Raw genomic sequence first — 9,842 nt, forward strand, 5'->3', positions numbered from 1 at the left:
GAATCCCAATGCAAACCCCGATTCTCGGCTTGAACATGGGCCGACCTCACCAACTTTTGACTTTCCTGGGCACTCCAACCGAGCCAATCAAAACGGGAAAAAAACACCAGATACCACCTCGTCGGCAACTGCTGCCACTTTCAAACTCCTGTATCTTGCTCGTCCAATCTCCGTTCGAGATGCTTCCACTTTGTGCTAGCTCCGTACTCCACATAGAATTCATAACACCCATGGCAAGGTCCAAAATCATCAGATGACACATCTACCGAGTGCCCAACACGGCCCAAACCTGGCCCTCATCAAAACTTTGACGGTCCATATTTTCGCATCTAGGACTCCAATTGATGATCTGAAAGACCAACATGCTCCTTAAATCAAGCACTCCACACCCAGATCTCCAAATTGGCTCAAACCACCTAGCATCACATGGCCTATCCATCTCAAATCTGCAACCACCTCCAACTTCAAAGCCCGATATCTTGCAAACCGTGGCCTCGTTTGACGAGCCGTCTGGATCTGTTCCTTTATCACCTCAAGCTCTACATATAAGGACCAAAAACCAGCACCTCAAACATTCTTCACTTGTTTCCCTGTCAGGCCCTATCGGGAGCCTTTTTGGCCAAGAAAACCCATAAAGCATACATCTTCGTTGCCACTTGCCTCCCCAAGCTCTTCCCATCTGCTCTAGCCCTCCACCATGCATCTATAAGCATACACATTACTGCATGTGCCCTCTGCTAGGGTCGACATACTTTGCTTGTGTTGAGGCTGATGGTGTGTGTGTGTGTGTGTATGCGCGCACGCATGCTCAAGGAGGTTTGTGTGTGTGTGTGTGTGTGTGTGTGTGTGTGTGTGTGTGTGTGTGTGTAGACAACTTACACAGTTAGACAGAGAGAGAGAGAGAGAGAGAGAGAGAGAATACTCGTGATCTTGACTCAAAAGATGTTACATTAAAGCACACACCATAACATAAAAAATATGTACATGGAGGGATTAATTTATAAGTCTGGAGTAAATAACCAACTGGATCTCCTCATCTTTTTGACTTACACATAGCCATATTAGAAAACCTTACAACACATATGCTAGATGCCATATAAGTAAGCTATACAAGTGTAGGGGTGTTTCCCATGGTTACAGAAGGACATACCTATCCCAAAATCCTCCCCTTAGGCATGGACTATACTGAATGAAGCTGGATCAAGACCTAAAGCCACACAGGCTAATAGTCACACAGACTATAGTCACAAAGAGTGAGTGGTTTCATCATATGGTGTTACACTGACTAAGAAATCCTCCCCTTAAACAAATAAGATGGAAGACCATCCATTTTTTACAGTACATCAGTATACTCGCAAAAGTAGTTGATTCTCTGTCTGTTGTTGAGTTGCATCTCCGTCCTCTTCTTCTACAAGATTGACTCTACTTTTGTCTTTGTTGTTTCTTCCTTGGCATTTTGATGGTGGATGACTTTTGATGTTGCAATTGCTACAATACTTGTTCTTGTAGTAGTCCTTGGGGAAGTGTCCAAGATTTCCACACTCATAATACTTCTTGTTATTCAATCTAGGCGATGATGATGACACCCTAGATGATGATGATGATGATGTAAAATAAGCTCCTCCCACTGATTCAAATTTCTTCTTATTTTTCTTTTCTTCTTCATGAATTGTCCCTGTAACATATTGTAGAAAAGGTATGGGTTCCTTTTGCTCTAAGACTGTGACTATGTTGTCAAAACTTTTAGGTAAGCACTCAAAAGCACAGCGACTTGATCTTCTTCTGGGACTTGGCACTGAATGTAAGTGAGTTGCATGATTATGCTCATTAGTCTGTTAACAAGGCTTGAAACATCCTCCTCTTGAAGCATAGTAAGTTTAGAAAGAGTTTTCTTTAAGCTATTCTTTATTCGCTTTTGTTTAGCACCAAAGTTATGTTCCAGAATATCCCATGCTTGGATTGCAGTGGTGCAGCTATCTGTAAAGTGCACATAGTTATCGTGGAGTGATGTGATAATTATGTCGAGTGCTTCTTCATCTTTAGCTTGTGCTTGTGAGATTTGGGCCCTAGTGAGAGTGCCTTCAACATAAATGTATGGTTCGCTTACTCTTGATTTTACAACAGACCACACTTGCGTTTTCATAAGATATCCTCGCAGCTTGGTTTGCCAAGTGTGGAAGCCTTCGCCTTTAAATTTTTCAATTCCCTTTTCGCCCATAGTGCAAGCATAGGGGTCTTAATGCTTGACACTTTGTCAAGGTCAGTGTATGTCTCTTTACAATAAGTGGCGTGAGTGTAAAATTAAACCAATTCCACGTGAAGTCACTCTTCACAAAAGATTTATGAAGCACCTCTTCACAGAATTATTCCGCCTTGAGAGAATTAAAAGAAACTACTGTTTCTTTGCATTGCTTGGTGTGAAGATTTGAATTTCTTTGCCTTACTGTGTAGATTTGATTTCCTCCGTTTTGCTTCGTGTAAAGAGTCGTCGTGTATATAAAATTTGAAGGGCCAGTTTGCTAGGTGTGGGTGGCTGCCTTGTAAGCCTTGAAGGGATTGAGTCTGAATTCTCTCACTTTGATAATGAGGCCATCTTCACTTGGTATGAACGGCCACCTTGTGAGCTCAAAGGTAAGTGAAATCAAGAATCAAAAGAAAGCGAGATGTGCTGAGAAATGGCAAAAGTTGTGAAGAAGCAAGTGTCGTTGGTTGACTTGCTGAGAAAAAACGAGCATCTACACTTGATCAGAGTATGTACGGGTGGTCGTTTTTCAGCTACGACTATATTCACAAAGGCTGATTGGCGAAATTCCAAGGCCGGGAAGAGATTCCAAAGCGAATCCGGAGCCGTCCAATGAGGCAATTGGTTGAAATTTTCAGCTTTGCGTGATTCAAAGTTGCAAGAGAGAGCGCCTTAGTGAGGAAAAAACATCCGTGAGCTCGGATTAAAGCAACTTCAAGACATGCTCTCGATTTTCTTCGATTAAGGGGCTGATTTGGGCTTCTTTATCACCTTCTAATCAGTGACTAATTGCTTAAAAGATCAAATGATTGTAGTTCTCTGTAATAGTGCTAAAGTTGCTAAGCTCATGGCGGTGTCAACTAGCTCTGATACCAGTTGTTGAGACAGATGGTGTGTATACGCGCACGCTCAAGGAGATTTGTGTGTGTGCAGACATAGCTTACACACACACACACACAGAGAGAGAGAGAGAGAGAGAGAGAGAGAGAGAGAGAGATACTCGTGATTTTGACTCAAAAGGTGTTACATTAAAGTACACACCATAGCATAAAAAATATGTACATAGAGGGCTTTATTTATAAGCATGTAGTAGTAGATATCCGACTGGAGCTCCTCATCTTTTCGGCTTACACATAGCCATATAGAGAACCTTACAACATATATACTATATGCCATATAGTAAGCTATACGAGTGTAGAGGTGTTTTCAATGGTTACAAAAGGACATACCTATCCCAACAGACTGCACCACAGTCACCAAAAATCCTTTCGTCGATTCTTTATCTACATTGACGACAATTGTAAATTGCCAATATTTTCAGCTCTCTTCTTTGTGAAGAGAAAATTCGATCGACAGTCGCTTAATAAAAGAGACTTTCTCGAATATTGACTAAAATTAACACTAGGTTGGTAACCTAACAGGACATAAAAGTGTGCTTTCAGGGTTTTGAAAAAAACCTCCAAAACCATAGTAGATCAACTCATTTTGTAAAATCCTTTCATGAGGTTATAGTTCAAGGCCTCCTACACATGGAAAAAATAAGAAACTTGTAAAATTTCTCATTTTTTTGGTCACACCAAGCCTCCAAAGTTGATAGACCAGTACATTTTCATCAAAACAGTCATTTCGTACGTTTTGTTGCATAAAAATAAGATTAAGGATTTTTGTAAGACTTGAGATAAATTCCCTAGTTAACTTCAATGGGTTGGTGATCAGAACATATGATTACTTCTCACTCGCTATTTTTTGTTTTTCCAAAAGAAATAGGTACAAAAAAGTTGAATTTTTACCATTTTGCATACCTATCATCAAAGTTTCTATAGCCACGTTCAATACAAATCATATATGGATGTTTCCTTAGTTCCCTATTGTCCTTTAGGTTTATAAGGAGCCATGGAGCATGTCAAAAGAATAATACATCTCTTACCAAGGGGAATCTTGGGGACAAAGATGAAGTGCTAAATACAGAAAACATGAAAAAACTGGGTTCAACATTATGAGTTGTAAAATCCCATAGAAACTATTCAATATCTAGCCAAATTTGATCCTTATGAGTAGATATGGTTACTACCTACAAAATGCATGTTGTCACAAGTAACTAACAATATTGAAAAAGCTATACTTGATATACTAAAATGTTTCGTTTTCTTCTATAATTGAAAAAATCAACCATCGTTTCTACTATGCAAAATAGGATATTAGGTGCCCCAAAACTCAAGGAATATTAGCTTTATGTTACAATATGCGACATAGAAAATCAAAACTACATTTGGATATCATGAAAGCCACCAAAAAAATCATAGAAGAGCTAAAATTGGTTAAAAAACAGGATTTGACAATTTTTGTAATTTAGTCATAACTTACAACTTTAACATTTATTTCTCCCTAGAAGCATCAACACATGTTGAGAACTAAATGCTTCAATTAAGCCACAGGGGGAGAATACCATTGGCTTAAACCTTGCTGCCAGCTTTTTCACACCCTGGATTCATTGAATGGCCAAGATTTCAATAAAAAACATTTTTGATAGAGCACAACCCGCTTGAGCGCAAAAATTGAGCTTTTGCAAGCTGAATTTGTGAGGTCTTGTACCTGGTGATGGTAGCTATTTACACTCAATTCTAGCCTCTCCGCATCAAGGGACTCCGTGAACCATTCATGCAAAGGGGTGTCCTGAACAACCGTGATGGGGTGCCGATGCCCATCGTAATCGTCGTAATTTATATGTTTGACAGACACGCCTCCCTTTTGGCTCATAGCCTTCTCCACATCCTGAGGAGGTTTCGAGGATTAGCATTTGAAGGCACCCACTACTCTCAAACATGCAAACAAACCATCTTCTGTCACAATATTGCGACTGAGATGCTACATGGAAAACTAAAGATAGTTCTCTAGCATTATAGACCTCACAAACATGAATTCTAAAGTGGTATAGTTGCAAAAAGTTTAAAAAAGCCAAAAACAGGACCCGTTTTTTCACACAATTTAGGTTGTGAAATGTTGTGCAAGGACAAGGTTAAAGATGCAATTGATATTCCAAAAAAATGTCAAGTTTTTTTCAGCTCATGAAACAACTTTCTAAACAGATAGCACCTCAAAATCCATTTTCAAACTCTTGACATAATTCAAGGAAAATGGTCACTTCCCAGGACATAAAAGTGTCCCATTACCAACCTAATGTTAATTTATAATATACAAAAAAAGTCAAGACATGTGAGGCTCTAAAAGAATAAAAAACTCAATAATATGTGTGTGTATCTATGGAATTATTCGAAGTGAAGCTTCACTTTAACATTCTAAAACAATAAAACAATAAAATGCAAGAAAAGTCAATACATGTCGCAATGTGAAACTAAAGGTGAGATAAAAAGATCCATTTACTCTTTTAAAACTGGAATAAGATTTAAAGTACCTCCACTGCGTCTCTCCACAGGGCTTGCAAAGTTGAACTTCTAGAGAGATCTAAAATGCCTAGCTCCCTAGAGCACGACAATCCCCCAAGAAGGTGAGTAAAGTTACTGTGCTGCCACTGTAACCATCTGCAGTAGTACAAAGACCCCAAAAAGCTTGAAGTGAGTATGCGAGGATCAATAAAATTGGCACATGAATATTTATATAAGCCTCAGTTACCTTAGTTGATCATATCGAACATCTGGAAACTCTTGATCAGTTCTCATGTGCACATTGCGCACCAGAAGAAGCCTCACACGGATCGGAAGAAGCCAATCTGCTGCATCGCAAAGTGTTACATCTTGGGATATCCAGGCCAGCCCAGACAGGCTGCTGCCAATAACCTTGTCGTCCTATTTCCAAAAAAAGAAAAAATAGAACTTGACCAGTCATAAGTATTTGTTGAGAAGTTAGTTGAAGTATATGGAGCTAGAGCAACATAACTCACCTGATTACGTATATCCTCAGCAGTTCTTACATCCCAAATGCGTGTTTTGATTGGCTGCTGAGCAGCAATGTATCTACCCATATCTCGAATCTGATCGTGCATTCCTATGGTCCCATCTTTGGGATCCTCTGTAATCAAGCATTTATTTTTTAGCACCTTGACAAATGCCAAGGTGGTCAAGGTGCGCCAGCAGTGGCCCCAAAACCTTACAACAGTTTGAACTGGCCTCCCAATAAGAAAGCAACAAACATCAATAAATGCCTCCTGATGATACTCTTCCAAAGCATCTACACTCACTCTCAAAACCTCAAGGACCTCGCGAGCCTGTCTGATATCACGTAGGGTCTCCTTCCAGACTTCAATGTTGTCGGTGTTGCCGTAAACATGAGCAGCAATGAATTTGAGCGAAAGTGGGAGACCTTGGCATGCATCAATCACTTCTTGGGTCACTTTTTTCAGAGGATCTGGTGGGAATGGTTTCAGGAAGGCATGCCAATAAAACAATAATCGTGCACTGTCAGAATCCAATAGGCCCATCTCATAGATCTCACTCACGGGATGGCCGTGGAGAACATCACGGTTGCGGCTCGTAACAATCACTACACTCTTTGATGCTAGTTGATCCAATATTGGTGAGAAAAGTGCTTCCATCTGCAATCTGTCTTCAACATCATCCAAGATGATCAGGGCTTTGATATTAGCGAACTTATGAGAGAGACATGCGATACCTTCACAGACGTCAAGAAAGTTATCATGAGCTCGTGCATGCCGATCTCCCAGCACACCTTTAAACATGTCTTCCTGTAGGTGAAGCAGCCCACTTGGACGTCTTGTCTTTTCTCGAATATCGAGCAGTAGGATAGACACGTTAAATGTGCTATGAAATTTGTTGTAAAAGGAGCTCACAAGTGTGGTCTTCCCTATTCCCCCCATTCCTACTATGCCAATGGAGACATGCTTCCCTTGTTTTAGGATTTTGTGGTGGTTATGAATGATATCTTCCAGATTTTGCTGACTTTTCATCAGACCTGCTGGGAATTCAGTCACGAACACCTTGCATTTATGATTCGTGTGCTTCAGTACGATCTCGTTGATCAGGGACTTAAACCTGACCTTGTAATCGAACCTGCCAACATATAGAGCAGCCAGTCATCCACATTATTAAATTGAACACAAGGAAATCAGAAAGACCATATTTTACTGGCTTGCTTACTCGTTCGGTCCAACATCGTTGTTTGAGATCAAAAAGTGTATGATATTTTTCACAAGATTTGAATTGCGGGCATGATCGTGATCTGAGGGTAGCGGAATGACTGGAGGACCATATTCACATGGAAAGCCATAATTGATAAGCACCAGCTTGGCATCAGGATATCTCGTGAATTCCGTTGCCTGCAGCTCGTCCAGTAAATTAGAATCAATGCTGGAGAAAATGACAAGGACCATGTAAGTCTGATTTTGTCTGACCACATTTAGAAGCTCAACTCTCAACACCGTAGACACATGCAAGCCGAGAGTGCCGAGAGATTCTTTCAGCTGGCTAACAAATGCATTCAACTGTTCATTGTCGTCTTCACAAGAACAGATAGCAAGGCTTTTCTTGCTCTTTTCAGCAATCTGTAAGCTGCGCTCTTCTGGTAACCTTATCAATTTGTCCACTACATATCCAGATGAGCTTAATATGCTACGAGGCCGAAAGATATCGGCTAGTAGCAACCAGGCAGCTACCGGGTCCAAGGTGATAATTTAGCTGATTACGAGCTGGGGCGATTAGAAGAAGGCTTCTCAGTTGCTCCATGTCACAATCTTCTGCAAGGCCATCTATCACTATAAGACACTTGACGTGCCCCAAATACTGTTTTACCAGCCCAAGGCCTTGCGCTGTGTTCTGAATCTTAGGCAAATTTTTTACTTTCACCAAGTGTCTGAGGAGCGTCCGGTGGAGCTTCACAAGGCCATGGGGGGAGCTCATCTGCTCCTCTACATTGAGCAGAATGCAAGAAGATTGAAATAGTCCTGTAACTTTGTTGAAGAGCATCTCGACAAAAATGGATCTATCTCCTCCCACGACGCCAGCCCTGGCTATAATATTGATGTTGCGGGGAGATAAGAGCAGCTTCTCAGCCTCACTGATTTCAGAAGAGTACAGACCAGCCGGCCCCCTCGGCTCGCCGTAAACTTGAAAACTATACCGGGCCAGAATCTCCTCCACTTAGCCCACAATTTCCATGGTTTTCTGTCCTTGAAATCTGCATGCAGCACACAAGGACGACCTTATAATGAGAACCTAACTTCTGCTAGCTGTAATATTGCTATTAAGAAATAGAGATGTAAAACGTACTAAGCTGTCTGGTTCCAGGCGAATCCCTGCACATTAGAGAGACTCCTCAAGGCTTCGGACCATAAAAGTATCTTCCCTTTTGTATGGCGCGTTTCGTGTATGGACAGGTCGAATGCCGAGCCTGGTTGTTGATGGCGCACATCTGCAGGTTCCGCATCGCTAAAAACAGGCAGAACTACATAATTGCAGCTGTTAGAATTTTGCAGCTGCATGACCTCCTCGACCTCATCCAAGCACCAGGAAGACTTTGCAAGCAGAGGACTGAGAATGACGATGTGCACCTTGGAGTTGCGGATGGCCTGCCGAATCGCTTGTGGAAAGTCGTCCCCCTCATCCATGTCATAATCCACGAAGCAGCGGAGGTTCCTGGCCTCCTGCAGAAACAGGCGAAGGACATCCACCACCGTTTTCTTGGTGTCCGGTCCACGGTGGCACAGGAATACATGATAACTTGAATGATTGCTGGCCGGAAGCACAGGAGTAATGGTGTCACCGATCGGTGGTTGGACAAGCTCATGGGACACAATGTCCTCATCAGCTGAACAACTAGCTGTGACGCATTCACAGAGGCGCGTAATGAGAATCTCATACGGGCAATGGCAAACCATCAACATGGCTTGCACTCAGATGTGACTGATCCTAGTGCCAGCATCGGGTCCGTTAAAATAGTGAAGCTGGGGATGGGGGGAACGCCACGTTCTAACTTCTAGCCTAGGTGAGGCGTTGTAGTCATGCCCAGCTTGTGGAGTTTCATTCGCGTGCAGCAGGCCTTAAATTTGGAGGCCATTTTGGGCTTCATTGGCATTTTGGGCATCAAATGAAGGCTAGAATAGTCCACAAAGACTTCACCGTGAAACTTTCTTACTAGGGACAAGGTGTCATTAGACTCCCAAGTATAAAGAGTAGGGTGTCATATATATATATATATATATGATGTGTTGTAACTTGTGTATTTTTATTATCTCAAGATTAGATACTTCAAAATACTATGCAATTTTGAATATGAGCTCTCTCATGTTTCAAATGTTTATTATGAATGCATGCATGTGTAGAGGTGTCACTTGTTATATTGTAGTGACATAGTATCGTACAATGTTAAGCGTCATTTGAACTGCATAACTTAAAAATCGATTGACGTCCAGCTTTTATAGGCTGAGTGTAATTTGAAGCTCAATAAATGTAGACTAGGAGTCGTATATATTTAACCAAAATCTAAGGGAGGGAGTCAACTTTAAGGCCTGGCGTGCAGAGCGTTCGCCGGGGCCACGTCTCCACGGAGAATATATTATATTACATATGAAGTCGTATGACTTGTAGAGCCTCTTGACTAAGGGCATGGTCACGCGAGGCTTAGTAATCTG

The 9,842-nt window shown here is 41.5% G+C and overlaps 1 protein-coding gene across 1 annotated transcript in view; it reads right to left on the minus strand.

Annotated features, from left to right (window-relative positions):
* LOC147423190 (uncharacterized) overlaps nucleotides 1–9,200 on the minus strand; it is a 34,388-nt gene extending 25,188 nt beyond the window's left edge. The window contains exons 1-9 of the mRNA XM_086500987.1: nucleotides 8,763–9,200; nucleotides 8,622–8,656; nucleotides 8,482–8,507; nucleotides 8,333–8,389; nucleotides 7,869–8,222; nucleotides 7,354–7,798; nucleotides 6,141–7,266; nucleotides 5,873–6,045; nucleotides 5,655–5,781 (exon numbers count right to left, since the gene is read on the minus strand). Coding sequence (XP_086357113.1) covers nucleotides 5,655–5,781; nucleotides 5,873–6,045; nucleotides 6,141–7,266; nucleotides 7,354–7,798; nucleotides 7,869–8,222; nucleotides 8,333–8,389; nucleotides 8,482–8,507; nucleotides 8,622–8,656; nucleotides 8,763–9,095 — 2,676 coding nt within the window. The 5' untranslated portion in view covers nucleotides 9,096–9,200. The remainder of the gene's footprint in view (nucleotides 1–5,654; nucleotides 5,782–5,872; nucleotides 6,046–6,140; nucleotides 7,267–7,353; nucleotides 7,799–7,868; nucleotides 8,223–8,332; nucleotides 8,390–8,481; nucleotides 8,508–8,621; nucleotides 8,657–8,762) is intronic.
* Between the last annotated feature and the right edge of the window lie 642 nt (nucleotides 9,201–9,842).

This window comes from Adiantum capillus-veneris, chromosome 26 (assembly GCF_014529385.1).
Source record: "Adiantum capillus-veneris isolate H3 chromosome 26, ASM1452938v2, whole genome shotgun sequence".
NCBI lineage: Eukaryota > Viridiplantae > Streptophyta > Polypodiopsida > Polypodiales > Pteridaceae > Adiantum > Adiantum capillus-veneris.